The following is a 23,522-nucleotide window of genomic DNA, read 5'->3' on the forward strand; positions in this document are numbered from 1 at the left end:
TCTTGGATGGCTAGATGCTTGAGCAGATCGCTTTGATTGACACTCCTGATTTGAATTCTCCTGTTGAGGCACACTTATCATCTGGAGAATTGTTGCTTTTGGTTAAATCCACCTTGATGTATTTCTTTCCTGATAGCGATTTGAATTATTACAAGGATCGACCTGCCAATCTCAATGATGAATTGGGGTGGATTGAGGTCAATGACATTGGGGACCGTGCATTGTTTGTTGACAATCTTCATTGCTTTTCAGTCAAAGTCGGAGATAACAGTTTGCTGAAGCGGAATTGCATCTATTCAGCATGGTCGAAGACCAGTGTTGGTTTGAGAAATTCATTAATGACACATCATCTCTGTTTTTGACACGTCTTGAGGGCGCTCTGAGCAAGTTTTGTGCTGCTTCTTCGCGTCATGGTATTTCACCGCCCTCTTGGGTTCTGCCGTCTGTCAGTTGAGAATTGGTTTTTGATAGAATACCTAAATAAATAATTTAAATAAATATACCTTGAATTGTGTTTCTTTTGCTGTGAAACCAAGCGTGGTTTGCGTTTGTTGAATGATGGTATTTTGTCATTGTTTTGGTTTTGTATAAATATGTGAGGATTCAGGTTGACATGTGCATTATGAATGCAATTTAGTAACTTGCATGGCACATAAATAACTATTAATTTTCAGAATTTCAGGTCACATCATGGTTTTATTTGTTTTAATATGACACTGCACTCCTATTTTTATTTACATTTCATAAAAAATAGAGGTTCATTCCGACTTTATAAATGTCTTATAAAGCTGAAACAGAAATACAATGGACTCGGCAGAAGGTTAAGAAGAAAAATAAATTTAAATCTCAAATAGAAAATTAAACAAAATAAAGGACAAAACGGAGCAACAGAAAGAAAGATAATTGTACATCGTTGCAGAAAGATTTATTTATATTATAGGCTTCTATTTGTTGTGTTAAAATTCAATAACAGATAAGCAAAATCTAAATACAAATTGTTTATCATATTGAAATTTGATAAATAAGTAGTACTAGAAAAAAGTCCAGCGTTGCTTCTGCAATAATAACTGACATAAGTTGACATATACAACAAACACTATGTATAAAATAAGTTAACGAACTTCATGAACAATCATCACTCATGCAACAATGTCTCTGCATAACCAACAAAACATGTTATTGATCTTTATAAATAAAAAAAATAAAAAAAAGGCATTTCAATAGTGATAAAATCTAATTCATAGCAAAGATCGAGCAACACCAAGTGTATACCAGTATTGGTATGAGCTTTGCATTACCAGTACCCCGGGTAGTACCCACCAATTTCTATTGAAATCAAAATTTTCTGCTCTGGTACGGTGGTACCATGTTTACAAAGTTTACTGGATTTCATCAAAGCTCCATGTAGGGAACAATTTCAGCTGCAGCTACTAACAACCAATATAGAATATTCCAACAAATACAAAAATTACAGAAAAAAACAAAATCCAGTCTTTGATCAATATTCAAAAGTCATCCAAGCCTGATCCAGATCCATTTCTTGGTACCAAAGCTAGATCCTGTCCTCTTGAATCGTCCTGTACCTGAGATGCCAAGTATTCAACATCACTAGGCAACATTAATGAAAGTTTAATATAGGAGTATTTCTTTCTAAAGATTTATAATAGATTAAAGACTTATAATATATTTTACTGTTGTACCCCTAAAGTAAATAATATTTCTCTGTACTGCACCTCGAATTAATTCTACTAAATATTTATCCATCAAGGATATTTGTGCATCCCATTGGGTTTCATTTCCAGCTTACCCCAACTTATTTGGGACCAGTGGCGTAGTCAGAATTTTCATCAGTGTTAGGTAGAAAAAATATCTTTAATTTATTATTAATATTATTTTTTGATTTTTTTTTTTTGATTGAAGCTATGGTAGTTTTTTAGTTCAGCAAAGTGTTGCCATAAACTCTGTGTAAACCTAGAAATATGATTAGAGTATATGTGTATAAAAATGATTGTGAAATCAATAATGCACACAATACCGTAGAGCTCTTACAGTAGGAAACTTAGTATATTAACCTGTTTTAGTATAATATTAACATTCGAAAACTTATTTTTAAAATTAAGTCAGGATGAAAAATTTTACTATAATAAAATATACTAATATAGTAATTACAATCATTCAAAAAATAAAAAAAAAAGCTCTTGCATTATAAACTGTTTAAATTAAATAGATGAAAAAGCAAATTCAAATTTTAATTGAAACGCAAAGAAAAAATAGTAGTTAAACTACGGCTAAAATTTAAAATGAAAACGTAAATTAAATAGTAAATAAGAAAAGGTCCAATTTTCAATTGCAAGCTTCAACCAAAGAGATGGTATTTTAGAAAATTTGGCCCATTGAATTGAATTACAATATTTTACTATTTTGTGGTCCCATCTTGTCATACTTTTCTCTCACACCTATCACTTTTCCTTCTATTTTCAAAACAGCGCTCCATAAAACAAAAACTCACAGTCAAGTAGCCAACACAAATGATGCTCAAAGTCGTACAAAAGTCACAAATTAGACTACGACTGTGACAGGGGTAGGCAATCAGCCAAGACTGGAGTAGGCAACGAGCTTAGACATGTTAGACAATACCCATTATAAATAGATTAAAATTGTTTTTCAAAATTCAGGAGTAGGCAACTGCTTAGGAGTGAGTCCTAAACAGAGGCAAAACTGGATTTGTCAATTAAAAAAATGTGTATTATTAGCAAATCCTAAACTATAGTCCTAACATCTTTTTTAATCCAGTTCTGCCTCTGTTTAGGCAACGAGCTATAGTCCTAAATAACATCTTTTTTAATTGAACTGAGAAATTTTCTGGAAGAATTGATCCATTTTAACCATTGCTATGGAGTGAGTCTATGGTACTATGCACATCACGAGTTGGTCCATAATATAGATCAATATTTTCTCTTTTAAAATCCTAACAGTTGATCCGAATCGTTCAACATGATCCTCATATGAATATGTATTTGCAAAATAAATTTTAAATTTTTTTTATAATTTGTTAACTATTTCTTAAGATAGAAAATCACTTGACTCGAAAATTCTGAACCATCCAAAAACAACAATTTTCTATCTATTTTAAAAAATAGTAAAAAAATTTTAAAAAATAAAAAAATTGGTCTACATGTACATATTCATATGAGAATTATGTTGAATAGTTCGGATCAACCGTTAGAATTTTGAAAACGAAAATACCAATTTGTATTACGGACTGATCCGTGATATAGTACGACTCACTCCTTGCTATGTCTTGAAACTATTCTAAAGGACTTCATGTTTATCCAAATAGAACTCTTAATGGAGTAGTATCGATGAGGCTGATTGGATGGATAAATAGATATACCTAATAAGTTGAAAGTAATGTTTCTCATGAAGTTGGAATCTCAAACCACATCTGCATTCCAAATATCATTACGAATTTATAGAATTACTTCTGGAAGAACAATTTTACAACATATTATGTGCACAAAAAATATATTTTCGGCCGAGGTAAATTCTTTTAGTTTAGTCTAATGCCATTTACTTGAAGTTCAAAGAAACAAAAATTGATTTACATTCAAACAACCGTTTTGATTAGGGGTCCGTCTCAAGTCCATTTCTTCTTCATCATCATAATCATAATCATTGTACAAAACCCGACCCAAGTTCCAATTTAGCATGGAAACTCTCAAGAAAAGCCCGTTCTATATTAGGTCCATTTTAATTTGGACGCTACTGAAGAAGCCTTGTTGCATCTCATCCTAAGAAAGGATTTTACTGTCGATTGTTTAAGGTTGATCTAAACCGTCCAAATTGGGGGTGAGTATTCCTGCCGTACCTTACCCGGTTCAGTCAAAATTATTTTATTGTCTCTTTAAATAAAAGAAAGGGAGTGACTAATAGTAACTTTCATTCAGTCCTCTATCTGTCCTCCCGTGTTAAAAGACAAAAAAAAAGTACAACGGAGAATCACTAACTGACGCGCACGTGCTAATTGCCACTAAAGAGCAAGGTTAACGCGATTTTATTAATAGTCAAAACATATAGTATTCATATCTACGAATTTATAATATTCATACTTATTATCTATAATAGTCAAAACTGGAGGGGACCATAAATCTTGGGAACCAGTAACAGCCAGGGGGACCGCTGGCGTCTTGTGACAGCCTGGATTGGGGACCGCAACCGTCTGAAAGCGACATTTGCCAAGATTGGGGACCACTACAGCGAATCTATATAGTATTCATATCTAAAACAATGAAGTATTCATATCTAACTAAAAAAATATTCATATTGACGATTACGAAGTATTCATACATGTTCGAAATAATTTATACAATTCAAAATTCAAAGTCAGATTCATCTCTCTCACCCCACCTCTTCCAAGAAGTATTCATATCTAATATGAAGTATGCATATCTAACAAATGAAGTATTCATATCTAACTAATAAAATATTCATATGTTCTAGTTTGACAACATTTGTTGGGCTAGCATGGACCTCCTCCAATGATGCACCACGCTCTTCCGGTCGAATCTTGACGGTACACCACTCTCTCCTCGCCGGATCTTGACGATGCACCACGCTCTCCGCGCTGGATCTCAACGGTGCACCCGGGTTAATTAATGCCAATCATTAATAACTACTTTTGTTAGTTATGACAAGTTGGACCGAGAGGACTGTTAGGGGACTACTTCTAGGGGACAATATCTTTATTCTAAAAAAAAAATACATTTTGAGATTTGTGAGAAGTAAAAATAGATTATTTTTATAAATATATGTCCATCATAACTATTCAAAATTAGTTATTTCCTCATCTAAATATAACTATATTACAAATATATCTACTGCTCAATTAAATCAATTAAGTAAACTGATTAGTATAATAAAAAAAAGAAAAAAAGAAAGCAATGGAAAATTGCGTAAAATAGTCTTTTTATCTTGTTTATTACTGTAAATCAGTTTATTAATTAATTTAATTGAATAATGTGTATATTTATAATATAATTATATTTAGATGGAAACATAATTTTGAAGTTTTGATAAAAATATCTAATTCAAGAAGTTATGATAAATATATATCTAAATTTCTGAAACAAATTCTCTTCCTAATCATACAAAAGAATAACACGAACGAATCAAAACCTGAAAACCCTCTATTCCGCACACATGACACATCCGCCCCAAATTAAAATCAGATGACTGTAACACAAATGGGCTGGTCAGATCTGCCACCTGAACTTGTAATGACGATCGCTGGAATCCTAACGGAGTTCACCGACCATCTCCGATTCAGCTCCGTCTGCTCCCACTGGCGTTCTTCCTTGAACTCCCACTCCGTTCGCCTCCCTCCGCAAGTCCCATTGTTAACCCTCCCTTCCACCTCTACCCATTTTTATTCCCTCTCCGAAGACCGCGTCTACTCCAATCCTCTCCCCAGCATCGCTGACAACTCTTATTTCTTTGGATCATCCTCCGGTTGGCTCCTCTCAGTCCGTGGCCGGTACCCCCACATCACCTTTTCTCTAATTAATCCCTTTACTGGTGCTTCGATTAGGCTCCCTTCTCCTGATCCATGTTTGTCATTGTACTATGCAATGGATACCCTCGTTTGGGACTGCTCCGACTCGGTGGTTGTGGCCACGTGCAGCAGAAGACCGTGTGTGTTTTACTGCCGGTTGGGTGAGGCGGCTTGGGCCTCGATCGAGTCTCAGCAGCATCGCATGGCCACTAGCATCACTTGCTATAATGGTAGATTTTTCATTCTTAATGCTCGCACATGCAAGATTGTTGTCTTGGACGGTGAGACGCTTGAGCAGATCACTGTGATCAAATTTCCTGATTTTACCTATTCTTTAGTTGGGGTACACTTATTTGTATTGTCTAGGAAATTGTTTCTTTTGGTTGAACCCACCATTTCTCTCTTTCCTGATGGCGATTTGCAGTTTTACGAGATTCGACGTGCCAATTTCAATGATGGATTGGTGGATTGGATCGACGTGCATGACATTGGGGACCATGCATTGTTTGTTGACAATCTTCATTGCTTCTCAGTCAAAGTTGGAGATAATGACTTGTTGAGGCGAAATTGCATCTATTCAGCACGGTCGAAGACATATAGCATCCAATTTCCAGATAATGGTTGGAGAAATTTATCAATGACATATAGCATCTCTATTTTTGACCTAGAGAATATAAAAGGGAAACGTCTCAAGGGTGCTTTGAGCAAGTTTCGTGCTGCTTCTTCGTGTGGTGCAGTTTCACCGCCCTCTTGGGTTCTGCCGTCTCTGAGTGGAGGATGTGTGAGTATTCCCTCAGGTACAGAGTTGAATAAAATAAATTCGGTGCCTATTTGAACTATAGCGGGTTTGTTGTGAGATTTGTGCTAGAATGACTCAGATCTCATTCTCCTCGGTCAGGTATATATTGCACTGGTTCTGAATTCATTGAGGATTGGTTTTTGATAGAATACTTAAATAACTAATTTAAATATACCTTGAATTGTGTTTGTTGTGCTGTGAAGACAAGCCTGGTTTCTGTTTGTTGAATGATGGGGATTCATGTTGACATGTGCATTTTGAATGCAATTTAGGAACTTGCATGACACTTAAATAACTATTAATTTTCAGCATTTCAGGCCACATCATGCTTTTATTTGTTGTAATTATGACACTGCACTCCTATTTTTATTTCCATTTTATAAGAAGTCGAGGTTCAGTCCGACTTTATAAATGTATTAGAGAGCTGAAAAAGAAATAAAATGGACTCGGCAGAAGATTAAGTATGAAAAATAAATTTAAATCTGAAAAAAAAAGGTAAAACAAAAGAGAAGCAAAAGAGAGCAACAGAAAGTTCGAGAAACACCAATTGTATACCAGTATTGGTATGAACTTTGCTTCCATTTGAAATCAAAATTTTCTGTTCTGGTACCAAACTGGTTCCATGCTTACAAAGTCTACTGAATTACATCAAAAAGCTGCATAGAGAGAACAATTTCAGCTGCAGCCACTAACAACCAATATAGAATATTCTAACAAATACAGAAATTACAGCAAAAACAAAATCCAGTCTTTGATCAATATTCAAAAATCATCCAAGCCTGGTCCAGACCCTTTTCTTGGTACTAGAGGTAGATCCTCTCCTCTTGAATCTTACAGTACCTGAGAATTGAGATGGTTACTCCTCAACATCACTAGGCAACATTAGTGAAAGTTTAAAATAGGAGTATTTCTTTCAAAAGACTTATAATAGATTTTGCTGTTGTACCCCTGAAGTAAACAATATTTCTTTCTAACAATATAGTTCATAACACTGCACCTTGAATTAATTCTACTAAATATTTATCCATTAGGGATATTTGTGCATCAATGAACCATAAATGTACAGAATTGCAGTTGAAAATGAAATTATTAAAAGAGGTAATTCATAACCACAAAGTTAGCAGCAATTGAACATTGGACAAATAAATGGCCAATAGTTTCAAATTGCCCATATAGAGGGAGAATTAACACCAATCCATCCTCTTTTCATGGGCTTTTGTGAGCGTTTTCTTTTTTCTTTTTAACTAACCATAAGTTTTGCTAGACAAATTTTAACTAACCATAACTAACCATAAGCTTTTGTGAGCGTTTTCTTTATCTTCATCATCATTATTATTGTACTTTAACTCGTGTACAAAACCCCACCCAAGATTCAAATTACCATTGAAACTCTTTTAGTAAAGCCGTTTTAAATGCCCATTTTAGACGCCACTGAAGAAGCCTAGTTGCATCTGATTGCTTTTAGATTGATATGATTTGAAACCGTCCAATTTGGGGTGAGAATCCCTATGGTACTTTATCACGTAGAATAATTTTAAGTCGAGAGCGTAGGAGGTTATGAGTTCAAAACTCAGATGAGAGAAATTTTTTGTTGTATTACAATAATATTAAATAGTTGAGTGACTTGACCTTCAATCTTTACTAAAAAAAAAAAAAAAACTTTTCGAGAGTAAATTATTTTAATGTCTATTTGAATTATAGAAATCTGTTTTGAGATTTGCGTTAGGTTAAAATAGACAATGCAATCTCATTGTACATAGTAGGGTATCGTAATCTGAACTCCCAAATTGATTGCTGTGTTTGTGTAGAGCAAACTTTTGAAATGGTATGCCTTATTTGTCAAAAGAGAGAGATTGGTTGATCTGAGACGTAGGAGTTAAGATTTTAATTCTTTCTTTTTCCCATTTTTGTTTAGTTTGTGTTTGATTTGAAAATAATACTAATCTCATGCATCCCTATATGCAGATTATATCAGGGAAAGTTTTACAAATATTATTGAACAAAACCAGCATGAGAACAATTCATGAAATTAATGAAAAAAGATAAGCCAATTGAATATGGGTAATTAAAAAAAATAATAGTTTAAATATAAGCAGTGGAAACATTAAGCTAATTTCGTTTTTGTTTTTTAAGATGCAGCAGATACGGACTCTGCTCCTAACACCGTTGGCTTTCTCCACAGACTGAGATTGATTGGCAGCCTCAGTTGGAGAATACACTATTACATGCGCCACTTGTTAGTTGTTTCCATCAATGTAATCCTGAGTCAGGAAAGATTGTGTCCTTGACAGTTTAATGATTTTGCCCAATCTGCTCTGCTTCCTAACTTAGCACCTGCTCCACCACATCTATAATCGGCCCAAGTATGCAGTTCTTTGCCAAAACAATTCACAATTATAAATATTATTTTGTTATAAAGGACTTAAAAGAATCAATCCTTTCATAAGAAAAAAATAATTTGTGACATTGGTCTAATCGTGCACTTGACATGTTTTTATAGTCTTGTTTTCTTTGATTGTCCACCAATATCTCATTCTAGGATTTGGGTAGGCTTGTGCAAGTAATTAATTCTTTAATACTGTTATTCTTTCCTAAATTTGAATTTTGAAAACCATATTTGAAAGTAATGAATCAATTGAAGTTCATTAAGTTCAGTATACAGATATATATATACTCCACATTTCACTGAAAAAAATTATGGATCAACTACTATTCAAAAGGAGCATCTTTTTCATGATCTAACTACATTACATTTTGTTTTTGTTTTTTTTGCGTGGAATCATTTTGCTAGCGGAATTGTTGAGATGTATTTTATGCATGCAGCTATCATATCACCAAGAGATATCATCCATAATTTGTTGACGGGAGGATTTTATTTCAATTTATTTTTTTATAAATTGACAAGTGCTCTAGAAAAATTTGAAAGTCTTTTCTGACAACAATATTGATAATACCACCTATTTTCTATTACTATAAACATCGAGATTGCATTATCTCGTTTCAGTAACTATCTCAAAACCAATTAATGACATGAAAAGCTACATGAAAAATATTGAACCATACACATTCAGCGAAAAGGAAAAAAAAAACAGAAAGAACAAAGTGATAATTGATACATTTATACAAGAAAAATGACCCCACAAATATTCTTATTTATTATTTTACAATCAGAAGTTGAACGTGTTGACGCTAATTTCTTTAACTTCTTGTTATATTATTTGCTGGACATATTTGCCTTATAAATGGATAAGTATTAACTTTGCTTGTGAGAGTACTACTCTGTTTAAAATAATTGTGATTCATTGCACAATACACCAAATATTCATATTTGTCTCAAACTTAATTTAGTTTATTTAAGTACTTTATACAAGTTAGTTAATTATAATATTTGATAATTTTAATCAACAAAAAATCATGTTGTTCAAAGTTTTTGAGAATTAACTTTAAGATAAGAATTTCGAAGATATATAATGAGTGTAGGACTTAGGTTAACAGCTTCTATTTTTATGTGTTGATATATATATATAAAGGTTGAATAAATGCGATGATAGCCTCTTTTACATTCTTTTAAATTTCTGCAGTCACGATCCACACGGTTCAATCGCACCGAAGCAGTTTCTAATACTTACCAATTTAATTAATTAAGCTTAGATAAGATATATAGATGTGGTGTTTTTGAATTTGAATTCAGATATAATTATGAATTTGTTTTTACATATAAAATTAAATTATGTACAATTTATAAATTTCAAATGCAATTTTCAGTATATCTCCTAAAATTGGAGAAAAAGAAGAAGAAACAAACAATTAATCGGCTTAAAATTAAGATATAATCTAACAAGGTACACATTATCTTCATCTGGAAACATTTGTGTTAACTACTACAGATATATATACACATCAACAACGATTAAAATTTTCTTCTTCTTCAAAAAAAAAAAAAAATTGCCATCAATGACAGTTAAGAACCGTTGGTGATTGTCACTTTCACCAACTGTTCTCACTATCAGTCTATCACACACAAGTGTAACAATTAATAGGGTACTACTTTGGGTATTACACTATTAGTTAGACTATTATTTCAGCATTTTACAAGCTATTTTGGTGTTAATGGCATTTTGAGATTAAATACATAGTTCAAATCGGCCGATTCAACTCAGAATCGGACGGGACCGGGCTGAGTTTCACCCGATTCTCGGGTCTATGCGAGTTTCTCAGAAAAAAATCTGATGAACAGTGACGGAATTGGCCGATTTTCCGATTTTCCGGCCAAGTTACACCGATTCAAGCCGATTTAAAGAAATAAATTTCAATCTCACTAATCTGGACTGTCAATCGCAGAAGAAGAAAGGCGGAGGAGTCTCAATCAATTTGAGTGAAAGGCGTAGAAGCTGTGCATCTGTGCCATTTGAGTGAAAGGTAGAGGAGAAAGAGGAAATCGCACAAGGAGGAGGAGAACTGGAGAAGGGTCTGAATTTGTGGCAAAATAACAATCTGGCCCTTCTTATTTTTACTATTTACAACTTTACATATATATATATATATAGGGTCCGGCTAATTTGCTGCCGGCAGCATTTTAGTCAGAGGTGCTGCCACCATATTTTTTATTTTCTGATGTCCAAACAACAAATCCAAACTGTTAGATGTTTAATCTATATTATAATCTGCTTGGAGACCAAATTTTACATTTTTTGGAATTTTTTTACTATTTATTAAGCTGGTTTGAAAACCGCTGATTTCAGTAAATTTCTGCAGCATTGAAATCAGCGGTTTTCACACCAGCTTAATAAATAGTAAAAAAATTCCAAAAAATGTAAAATTTGGCCTCCAAGTAGATTATAATATAGATTAAACATCTAACGGTTTGGATTTGTTGTTTGGACATCAAAAAAATAAAAAAAGCCCCGGCAGCACCTCCGGCTAAAATGCTGCCGGCAGCAATTTAGCCACAACCTATATATATATATATATATATATAGTGAAAGACCCTCATGCATGTATTAATTTATCACAAAAAAGCTCAAATTTTAGTGAAAGACCCTCAGACAATTAGTAGTGCGCTATTGCGCTGCTAGTGTTTCTTTTGTTTTTTCTTGCATGTGATTCTATAGAAAATGCATGTAACTCTCTATATATAAACTTTATAAACTACGCACTACTAACAGTTAAAACAAATGCATGTGACTCTTTATATATAGACTTTATAGACTACTCACTACTAATAGTTAAAACAACTTTTCTCTTTATAAATGATTATATTGGCAGCCACTTCCAATACTTCAAAAAACAAAATCTCTTTATAAACTGGCAATATCAATTCCACCCATAGTCTTTCGCTACTAATTCAACTGCCAATATCTTTTGCTACTAATTCAGGTGCTCTCATATTTTTTCTCTATAATTTAATTACACATTAAATATAGTACATTTTTCTTATTGTAGATAGTTAATGTTAGATTTTAGTTAAATTTTTTTCGTTCTATGTTATTTTCTTAGTATAAATTTAATGTTAGAATAGTACATAATTTTTTGTTAGTTAAATTTTAGTATACAAAACTAAGTTAATTACTAATTTTGTTCTCCATAATTTTTTTCGATACTAAGATCATAGAGATAATAATTAATTTATAATATCTTGTTACTTAATTTAGATATGGCTGATAGAGGCAAATCGACATGTAGAGTAGAAGATGTTGGTTGGGAACACTTTGAAGCAGTTGATGCTAATAAAAAAAGAGTAAAATGTAAGTGGTGGTAGTGATGATGTCCCTATTACAAATATGGAAACTCAAAATCCAGATTCTTAACCAATCCACCAGCGAAGGGAACAACCACAGGGCCCAACCTCAGAGAGTGAACATACAGGAAGACGATATAGAGATATCAATGAACTAACAACAAGGCATCGAAATATTAATTCTTATGATGGCATGTATGGGACCTCAGAGTTTAGTGGGGGAAATAATTCAAGCTCATCTACGTATGGAGTACAACCAGACTACAATTCAAGTAGTAATTCAGAATTTTCTAGCACATACAATCTATATGTTGGATATGAGGATGCTAATAATTCTTCATTTGACACTACATTAATGTCTCCATTTTTTGGCTCTGTACAACAATATCCCCATTCGTATTTTAATACAGAGGACGATGAGATGATCTAGTCAGCTCGGCATAGCTTCTGGCAATAAAAGTGTGTTTTATTTGTAATGTTTGTAATACATTATATAATTAGTGGATTATGTGAGTGTAATATTGTCTTAATTAACATAGTTTTTTTACAAATTATTTTTATCAATTTTTTTCTATTTTTTGGCTACAAAATAAGGCTTCTGCCAAAAAAACCTGAGTTACTGATCCGATTTTTCCGATTCCGGCCGATTCATCCAATTCTGACTCGGCGGTCAAAAATCCGATTCCGATTCCGATTCCGAGTTTTAGAACCATGATTAAATAGATAGCAGCATATGCATGACCGTAATTAGTACAAATGAAACACACAACTAAACCCCATATATAGGACAACGATTTCAATTCGATGCGTCATGCGGCATGACGCATGATAGGCCCAATTAGCATGACTCATGCCCGACCTGACTATTACAGGATTCAGTCAAACTAATACGCATAACAACAAATAAAGACCTATCATACAAAAATCCACTATTTTGATTGTTTCAAACAAAAGCAAAACATTAAATTTACAATTAAAGGTTATAAACAATAAATAAAGACTTATCATATTATTTTGATGTTTCAAACAAAAGAAAAACGTTCAAAATTACAATCAAAGGTCTTATGAAACTATTTTTGTACTTTTTTTTTTTCAATGAAATGTTGGGTGTTAAAATTATTTACAATATAGGCCTTGAAAATTCACTCAGTAATGACAAGGATGGTGCTGGTTGTTAGTCAGAAGGACTTTAATTCGATTCAATGGTTCTGCCACTGTGAAATTCATCCTCGGAAAGGCAAAAAAAAATGTACATTATAGCTTAAATGGAAGCAATTTCTCATGTACCCCTGAAAAATTCAAAATATCCCATGTACACTGAATTTTCTCACTTGTTACTTTTCAAATGCCTTCCAGGATTGACCTTGCAAGCATTAATATGCTGGAATCAAAATTTCAGATCATCCTAGTATATCGAAAATTGTAGAAATTAGTGCACCATATGGTTCATATCTGCACTGCAGAATGACTCACAAGTTCATTTTTAGGCTTCAATTAAGAACTATATATAAAATAGGCAAGTGAATGACAAAAGGAAGACCAATCAAAATTCTTGTATGTTCTTATGTTGACCCGCTGGTACATTTATTCTCAGTACGACTACATAAATTCTCTTTTTTTTTGAGAACTTGTCAGGGACTGACAAGTGAAATTCGACTACATACATTCTCATATCTGAGATCCAAGATCAATCAGCGAGCATAGCGTCAGTAAAAAATACCAGCAATATACAACTCCAAACCATGTACAGATGCAATACCAATATTCTTTTTGTGTTTGAAGCATTACAGTAATATAGAAAACTGTACATCTTTACTGAGCCAAAATTTGCATCTTCTCACTCTACCACCTGCGGGTGAGAATTGCAACACTGACCAAATAAGTGGTGGCTAGAAAAACACACAACATCTTGTCTTCAATGTGGACATTTAAACTCGATTCCCTTTTTTGCCAGTGTTTTGACATATATATGAAATTTTACAATTCTTTAGATATTCTATGTATTTCTGAAAACATAATTCAAGGATGCCAGTGTATTTTATCTCACTGTATTTCATATCAGTGAGATAATGAACAATTGTACACTATCAGTTATGTCCCTTTTCAATGTCTAATCCGCGGTTAAGGGTTGCATTGCCAGGTAATTTCTTAGCTTCAACTGTGCTGATTTGATATTGATGCATGTGAACACCAGGATATATATTCAGGTCTAATACCAGTTAATTTCCAGCAATTTTTTTTTTTTTTTTTTTTAAGGGGTGATGTTCTTAATGTTAAAAGGAACTCACTAAAATGAGTTCCAAACATTAGAAAGAGGTGTGATACTCTTAATGTTAAAAAGAACTCGCTAAAATGAACTCGAAACATCAGAAAAATTATTCTATGAGCTTTATGATAAAATATGCAACAAAATTAAAGCTCAATATGAAACGCCTATTTAGTTTCTTCATTATCATAAACGGAAGCACCGTATTCTAAAACCTAAAATCTCTACATTCAAACAATTCAAACCATCAATCAACAGTACACGAACAAAACCAAAAACATCAAAACCAGCAAAATGGGGCCTCTATTAAGCCTCAAAACACAAAGAGGATGATATGAAATTAAACCCTGAACAGAAAAAATATACTAAAAATCAGAACGAAGAAAAAACATTCGTTTCTCTGACAAATTTGCAGTCTCTCTTCGCTTACAATTAACATTGCCATCACATTAGTACATCTCTTCATTTTGACTTTCAACAAAAGCTGAGAAAGCAAAGAAGTAATTGTAAAGCAAGAGTCTAGTTACATAATTACAACAAATTAAGGATGTTGTTCGCTCGTTATTAATTAATTAATTAATTGTTTTAAAAGATTATTTTTAAAGTTATTTGATAGTTTTATTTTTCTTTGATTGTCCACCAATATCTCATATTTCAATTTAAATAAGTATAACTAATTAATTAATTTTCAAATACCATTACTTTCTAAATTTCAATTAATTTGAGACCTACATGGATCAATTAAAGTTGTTTAAGTGCAGTATGCATACATACACACACATATATATATATATATATATATATGTACACACACACTCCATTTTAGTACAAGAGTTTATGGAACTACTTTCAAAGAAGCACATTTTTCGTTATCCAACTACATTACATACTTTTTGCATGTAATCAATTTGCTATCGAAATTGTTGAGACGCATTTTGTGCATGACACTATCACAATCACCAAGTCCCGCTCTTTTTTACCTTAAAATACCGAAACTGCACCGTCTCGTTTCAATTACCATCTCAAATCCAATTAATCACATGATAAACTACAGAAAATATTGAAACACATACATTATGTGAAAAAAGCAGTGAGAGAAACTGAAATTTGATATATTTAATTATATAAGAAAATTACCTCACTAATATAATTATTTATATATTTTATGTTGAACACGATGATGCTGATTTCTTTTAACTTAGTTGTTATCCAATTTTCAAATGCAACACTGGAGAGGAGATAAAACATGTGAGCCTTGAATGAATAAGTATTAAATTCTGCATGTGAAAACACTAATATATTTTACAATTATACAATACACCAAAATTCAAACATGCTTCAAAGTAGATTTAATTTATTTAATTATTTTATTCAACTTATTTAATTAAGTTTGTTAATTTTAATTAAAAAAAATATGTGTTTCAATTCACGGCCCTTTAGAATTGATTTTGACGTAAGTATTTCAAAGATAGAAAATTAGACATGTAAGACTTTATGTCGATGAAAGTTGTAGAAATGCGATGATAGATTCTTTTACATTATTTTTTTAAATGTATGAACTAAACAATGCATACTGTTCGCTCCGAATAATTTCTAATAGTACTTCACCAATTTAATTAAGCTTAGATAAGATACATAGATGCAGTGCTCTTGAATATGAATTGGGGCATTAAGTTCGGAATCTCTGTTTATTTATAAAATTATCTTATGTACAATTCATAAAATTCAAATACATTTTTCAGCATATCTTCTCCAGAAAAAAAAAAAAAAAAAGGAGAAACAAACATTTGGCTTGAAAAGTAAGATATAATCTAACAAGCTACACTTTATACTCAACAGGAGTTTTGAAGGATTTGTTTTGTTTCGGTTTCGGTTTCGAATGACACAAAATCTAGTTTTGAGCCTCCATTAGTGCAAATTCAACCGAAAGGCTCACGCAGTCTTGGTCAATCTTCCAGCCAGTTTTTTTAATGTTATTTTACACAAGTCTCTATTAATGTTTCTTCATGGTATATGGTATGTGCAGCTTGATGAACAATGCGCAATTTGACAGTTCAGTTTTTCTTTGGTTGTTTCTCATGGGAGGCATTGGGAATAAGTAATTAATTTTCTAATATTTGTCTCCTAAAGATGTATTTTAATACCACAATATCACGTGCATCTATGCAGATTATCTCATGCAAAGTTTTACAAATATTATAGAACAAAACCAACATGAGAACTAAATCTTTAAATTGGAACAAATTTGGGAGTGTTGAATTAATAAAAATACTTTAAAATTGAATGAGTCATTCATTGCTTGTATTAACTATCTATTTTATTGTATGAACCATATTCAAATTTCGAGTTTCTTTGTATTTAAAAAAAATATAGCAGATACAGTCTACAGTCTACAGTCTACAGACTCTGATCCTAATACTATCAGACATACCAAGAGAGATCTATATATACAATGGTAGCCTCAATTGGAAAACACTATAACATGAGCCACTTATTTCTATCAATGTAATCCTGACTCAGGAAAAGTTATGCCACTTGATTTTGCTGAGCATACTCTGCTCTCTAACTTGGCACATGTTCTACTTCATCTATACTCGCTTATGTATGCAGTATTGTGCCAAATAATTCAAAAATGTAGATATTATTTTGGTATCAAGGGCTTAAAATAATCAATCATGCATTTCATAAGAAAATTTTAATTTGTGAAATTGACCTAATTGTACACTCGACATGTTTTTACAGCTAGTCTTTCTTTGATTGTCCACCAATATCTCATATTATGATTTGGATAGGCATGCATGTGCAAGTAATTAATTCTTTAATACTGCTATTCTCTCATAAATTTCAATTTTAACAACCATATTTGAATGCAATGAATCAATCAAAGTTCATTAAGTTCAGTATACATATATATACTCCATTTCAGTGCAAGAATTTATGGATCAACTACTTTAAAAGGAGCATCTTTTTCATGATTTAACTACCAGAATTGTTGAGATGTATTTTATGCATGATCTTATCACCAAGAGAATTTGTTGACAGGAGAATTTTATTTCAATTTATTTATTTTTAAATTAGTAAGTGCTCTGGGAAAATTAAACTTCTCTTCTGACGGAAATGGTACGTCAATACCACCTATTTTCTATTATTTTAAACATCGAGATTGCATTGCCTCATTTTGTCGCTCTAACAAAATAAGTAACTAATTCTATTATTTTAAACAGTCTGTCCGTAACTGACAGTTATATAAATTACATCTCAGTATGTATCTCTCATGTGGAGATAGTAATTATCAAGAATACTAAAATTTTTACATGAGTGATGATATCACTTGCTCTCTTTATTAAAAATAAAGGGTTAGAATTGTGGAACTCCGAAAAAAATGTCTTTTGCCTCAGTTGTCTGGCGGGACTCCGAGCTGAATTGTCTCGTTGGGCTTCATTTTTTACAGAATTCTTCACGGACTACATCTTTTATTTCTTTGGGCTCTTCAGTCAAATTCAGCTCCTTTTGCATTGACGGGCTTCTTCGGTTTCCTTATCATTTATTGGGCTTACTTCTTCCTTTGCTCTCTCTTTTTTTTTTTTTTTGTTGACGTGTTCTGAATGACAGGGTGGGTCCCAAACTTCAGTGATGCATCTCATCTAGCGCCAGCGTCATGCATGCGCCAAGATTTGTGCAGTGTCCCCCCGATTGCACCACGTCACTTCGTTCCTGGAATAGAGTTAAACTGGTAAGCCGTACGGATGAGAGATCATGGGCAACCTGGTTCCTGTGCACGTGTTGGATAATCTGGAAACAGAGGAACAGAGTCATTTTCATAGGGGAAAGAATAGAACATGGAATTCTGGTAAGGAAGATCAGAGATGAAGGGCGTCTATGGCTTTCAAATTACTGAGTTCGGCGAAGCTTAAGTATTTTTTACTAGTCCTATTGTTGTACTGGTAAACAGATCTTGCTTGGCTATGATGTAATTACTTTGAGACTTATTCTGCTATTAATAAAACCTGGCAGCCTCTGCCTTTGATCTCAAAAAAAAAAAACAAAGAATCAGAATGAAGGAGAAAGAGAATCGGTCAGATGGGTAGCTATGTCGGGCAGAAAACAATTAAAACATCCATCCCTGTGCGATGGAAGCCCCGACAAGTGTTCTGCCCGTAGCTATTTACATCTTTCATACACTGAGGTGTGGGGCCACAATCGCAGTACTGGACATATTAGCTACTACAGTAACTGGAGATGAGAAATATCCACTATTGAACAGAGTTTGGCCAGATCACAAGAATAGCTGACGTGTCATGACCATATTAATTAGGATAATAAGGATAATTTTTTTTGTGAGTTGATTGCCTATATATATAAGGCTGATCTTTGTATCAAACAGATTATCTTCAATCCAGTTTCAATAAAATTCTTTGAGTGAGTCTATGGTACTATGCATATCATGGGTTGTTACCGTGCTACGTTTCTATATTTGAGTTTTCAAATCCTAACGGTCGATCCGAACCGTTCATCTTGTTCTCCATATTAATATGTGTTTGGAGACCAAATTTTACATTTTTTGAAAATATTTTACTATTTTTTTAGATATTTAGAAAATCACTTGATCTGAAAATTCTGGACCATCCAAAAACAGTGATTTTCAATAAATCTAAAAAAATAGTAAAAAAAATTTCAAAAAATGTAAAATTTGGTCTCCAAGCACATATTAATATGGAGAACAAGATGAACGGTTCGGATCGACCGTTAGGATTTGAAAACTCGAATATAAAGCCGTAGCACGGTAACAAATTGTAATATGCATAGTACCATAGACTCACTCAAATTCTTTTGATTCTTTTGTTTCAATGTGTTCTGCTACCTGTTTTATCAAATTGAGGTTGGGAATATGACACAAAACTTTCTATCACTTATTCTGAAATAGTGATCCGAGAGATTAAATATTATTTTCGGATTTTTTTTTTTTTGGAAAACTTGGTAGTGACCGGCTTTATTAAATATTAACAATTATTCTATTATTAATATTAGAGTTTTGGTACTGATAAGCATATCTGTGAAATCACCCTTCTCTTTTAATTATTTTTTTTAATTGCAACTGGAGCGTCATTTTACAAAGGATGGATTGTATGTAAATCAGTAGAAGAAGAGTCAAGGGAGATCTTATTATTAGCAATGTTTGTTATTTGGCGTGAAAGGTGCGCAAGAATCTTTACAGAAGAGACCAAAACATGGAGGGATTTAGCAGATGAGGTGCAAGACATGTGGAGGATGCTACATTAAATAAAAGAAGAGTTTTATTTTTGCAACAGTCTCTAATCAAAATTTTTCTTTCTTTTTTCTTTAAGTTTTTCTTTTGCTTAGAAGTTCAACAAAGTTGAACCATTTTTGTAAATAACCATTGAGTTTCATCGTGAAACTCAAAACTGTTTTCATTTTAATCAATAAATCAAATAAGCACTTTGATCCTTATTTTTACTCAAAAACAAATTGTTTTTTTTTTTTTTCTAGTTTGAACTCCGAATTACTTTTCAAAAGCATTTTTTTTTTATAATTGTATAATTTATATTTCATTTTTGTAAAATGTATATTTGATTATTTGTGTTTCCAAAATTTTTTTGAAATATTTGACAATTAATTGTGAGAACTTTAGGAGGAGAGCAGTTGAGAAACGTGTATGCATTGTGTGCATCAATTCATATCATCTAAGGTATCTCACTGTTTGAGTTTGAAGATCGGACGATGTAGATTTAAACTCAAAATCTTACTGGTGCAAAGCAAGAAATGATGAGACCTATTTCAAATTGACCTTAATTTTGCCAATGAATATTTATAACTTGAATCAAGAGAGCCGTTTGAGTCTTTTGCCGATTTCAGATACCTAAGAAAAGAGCAATTCTCAAGGTACAGGGGACACCTGGGTCAGGGGAGTTGGATCTCTCGGACTATACCTCATAGCCAGAATAGAGTCTGATTCTGACAATCAATCTAACACAGAAATTGCATCTTCTGCATCTTCTGATTCAATGTTTTTTTAGTAATGTTGGAACTTTAAAAGCAAGTCCTATCTTTGTTTTGTAATATGATTTCTGCTAAACTGTCTAAGTAGTAGCTAATCCTTTTGTTAGTCTGTAAATGGGTATTATCTTGCACAATGAAGCTATGAACTCATTGTATTTTGTAATGAACAATGATTACCGTTTCTATATGAAACAGGTGGGGGACACCCACTTTTGTTAAAAAAAAGAAGATTTAAACTCAAAAGGTGAGGTAATGCAGGGGATCTAGGCTCTCGTGTGCATGGCCAGTGCCATGTGTTTTTGAGTGCAACAAAAGGAAGAGAAAAAACAAAGTGAGACAAGGAGAAATGGAGATTCAGGTCAAGAGAGAGCTAGTGTATGAAATGAAGAATGATAGAAAGTGAGGTCGACAAAAATCACGAGGGTCATGTTTGAAATTTCTGAAAATGAAAGAAAAGAATATGTTTTCTGAAAGATAGTTCTCTAGTTTGTTTGATATTCTAAAATTTCTGGATTGGTAGTTCCTATCGATAGGCAGTCTCTTCTTTTTCTTTCATCATGTTTTCTTCTTAAAAACTGCGGAAAACACCATCCCTCTCTTTATTTTAAATTCTATGATATTAAGAAATTGATGAGGTTTAAAATTCATTGCTATAATTAATTAATTAGAGAGAATTTGACCAAGAAATTTGATTGGGTTGAACCACTGGCACCATTTGTGCTATGAAAGACAGAGACCAGATTGCACTTGAAAGACTGAGACCAAACTGCACTTGAGAATAAAAATGACAGGATTTTTTTGAGTAAGAATAGGAGTCGTGCTCCTATTTTATTAACCGCAATTGGTTACATTGTTTGTTGAGAGTTGTGAGAAATAATCCTCTGATGGATATACATGTGATTGCGAAAAAAATGACAGAATTTGAAATTATATATTAATTATTCCTTCATCTTTCTACCACAATTCTTATAGCTATATATCGTGTATGCACAATCAGGGGCGTAGCAATCTATTCCACCAGGAGTACACAAACCGTGCCTCACACCTGACTGCCTTGTACGATTGCGCCTTATCTCCATACCGTCTGAGGCTCTGAGCGTGCCTGCACAGTTACATCTAAGCCGCGAGTCACCTTGGCAATTTGTAAAAAAATGGCCGTTTAATCCATCTAATCGGCCAATTAGTCGTTAGCGGTAACTAAACCGTTAAATCGTCCGTTTTCCATTTATACTGCCAAATTAGACCTTGAAAAATAGTATTGGTAAAAATCGACCTTGCTAGCTAGGTCTACATTCTGGAAAAAATTCCCGTTTGGAAAAATGCTTAGATAATTTTTCACCATTCATTTCATTTAGTTTTACAATTTGCATCCAAGCCACCATTCCAACCTAGAAAGAAACCAAAGGATTCACAGAACAAAAAACAATAAAAACAAAACAAAAAAGATGAAAATTTTACCCATAACCTACTAAACCTAATTCAAATAATGAATTAAAAAAAAAAAACTAATTTGACTCGGACTTTCCCTGATGCTCTACTTCTTTTCCAACTTCCTTCCCATTTTCCTCCATTCAATATTCTCTATCGGTCTATCCTTCCTATGGCATCTCATACCTACAATATGGACATGATCCATGGATCTGTAATCACTTCTCCATGCACAGTATAGGTACAAGTAACAATGATTTATGAGAAAGGATTTATCAACTACATTACTACCTTTTAAAGTGTCCAACTATTTTTTAAGATTTACAAATGATAATAAAAAATATCGTACAGAACAAGAGCAAGGAACTAGTTACAGAATGAAAGTTTTTTCCTAGTACTGACAAAATTAATTAGAAAGTGACATTCTAAAAAATGCAATCATTAAAAATTTATCAACTGGTCGTGATGACGTACCGATGGAAGTTCTCTTTTACCAGCATTTTCTTCTCTCCTGTTAATTAGAAGGCTTGTAATAATAACCTCACAAGCTTTATGAAATAATATTGATTAGGCAAATTGGACGGATAAATGTATAATACATAAGTTGTTAGATATGTTTTTCATTGTTTATCCGCCAATATCTCAAATTAATACTTTGGATATAAAGATATGTATGAAATTACAATTACTGAATTTTTTTTTCTGCAGAAATTGGGATCTTCGAATCATATCTGTGTTCTAAATATCATTACGAATTTATAGAATTACTTTAAGAAGAACAGTTTTACATGACTCAAACTGTGTATTATATGTACATGCTCTTTGGGTGGAATCAATTTCAAAGTTGTGTTTTCTTGTCCTCTCCAAGTGACAATAAAATCGAACACACCCAAATTGTAAATATAGCACGTTTTCTTTTTACCAAAAAAAAAAAAACTTGGCACATTTTTTTTATTTTGGTCTCGAAATCCAAAATATAACATACACTAGTGGAGAACTTGGAATTAGTGTCGGCTGTTTATGGGTATTAGTGTCGGACATTATGCGACACTAATCGGGCTGATACTAATACTTTGTAAATAGCCGACACTAAAAGTAAGGCATTAGTGTCAGCTATTTATTAAATAGCCGACACTAATACTAACTTTTAGTGTCGGCTATTTATTAAAAAGCCGACACTAATACTTATTAGTGTCGGCCATTTAATAAATAGCCGACACTAATACTTATTAGTGTCGGCTTTTTAATAAATAGCCGACACTAATGTTTTTTTTTTTTTTTTTTAAATTTCAAAAATTCACTATAAATCATAGAAAATTCTAAAAATGAAATTTTTTGTTCTGGAATGCTCATATATTTTTGCTGAACTATATATAAAACAAAGATATCAAATAATTCATCATAATTTACAAATAACACTCACTAAATAAAATATCATCCAAATTGCTCATTTATTGTTATCATACAAACCCTAAAACAGAAAATACATAAAAGATACATAAAAGACCCTTTATTGTTATCATACAAACCCTAAAACAGAAAATACATACATAAAAGATACATAAAAGACCCTAAAAACTCTAAAATTATAAAGACTATACCAAAAGTCCATGAAGGAAGACTCGGATCGCGAATCTGAGCCCGCAGAATGGTGAAACAAATCATAGATTTGTTTCTAATCCGGTTTTGGGCTGTGGAGTTCCTGTCAAAATTTCAGCCCGAT

The 23,522-nt window shown here is 32.6% G+C and overlaps 1 protein-coding gene across 1 annotated transcript; it reads left to right on the top strand.

The window, feature by feature from the left end:
• Nucleotides 1-5,213: 5,213 nt before the first annotated feature.
• Nucleotides 5,214-6,631, top strand: LOC144573158 (putative F-box protein At1g44080). Its single transcript, XM_078322865.1, has one exon. The coding sequence runs from the start codon at nucleotides 5,229-5,231 to the stop codon at nucleotides 6,384-6,386; it is 1,158 nt and encodes a 385-aa protein (XP_078178991.1). The 5' UTR covers nucleotides 5,214-5,228; the 3' UTR covers nucleotides 6,387-6,631.
• The last annotated feature ends 16,891 nt before the right edge of the window (nucleotides 6,632-23,522 follow it).

This window comes from Carex rostrata, chromosome 21, assembly GCF_964058835.1.
Source record: "Carex rostrata chromosome 21, lpCarRost1.2, whole genome shotgun sequence".
NCBI classification, from domain to species: domain Eukaryota; kingdom Viridiplantae; phylum Streptophyta; class Magnoliopsida; order Poales; family Cyperaceae; genus Carex; species Carex rostrata.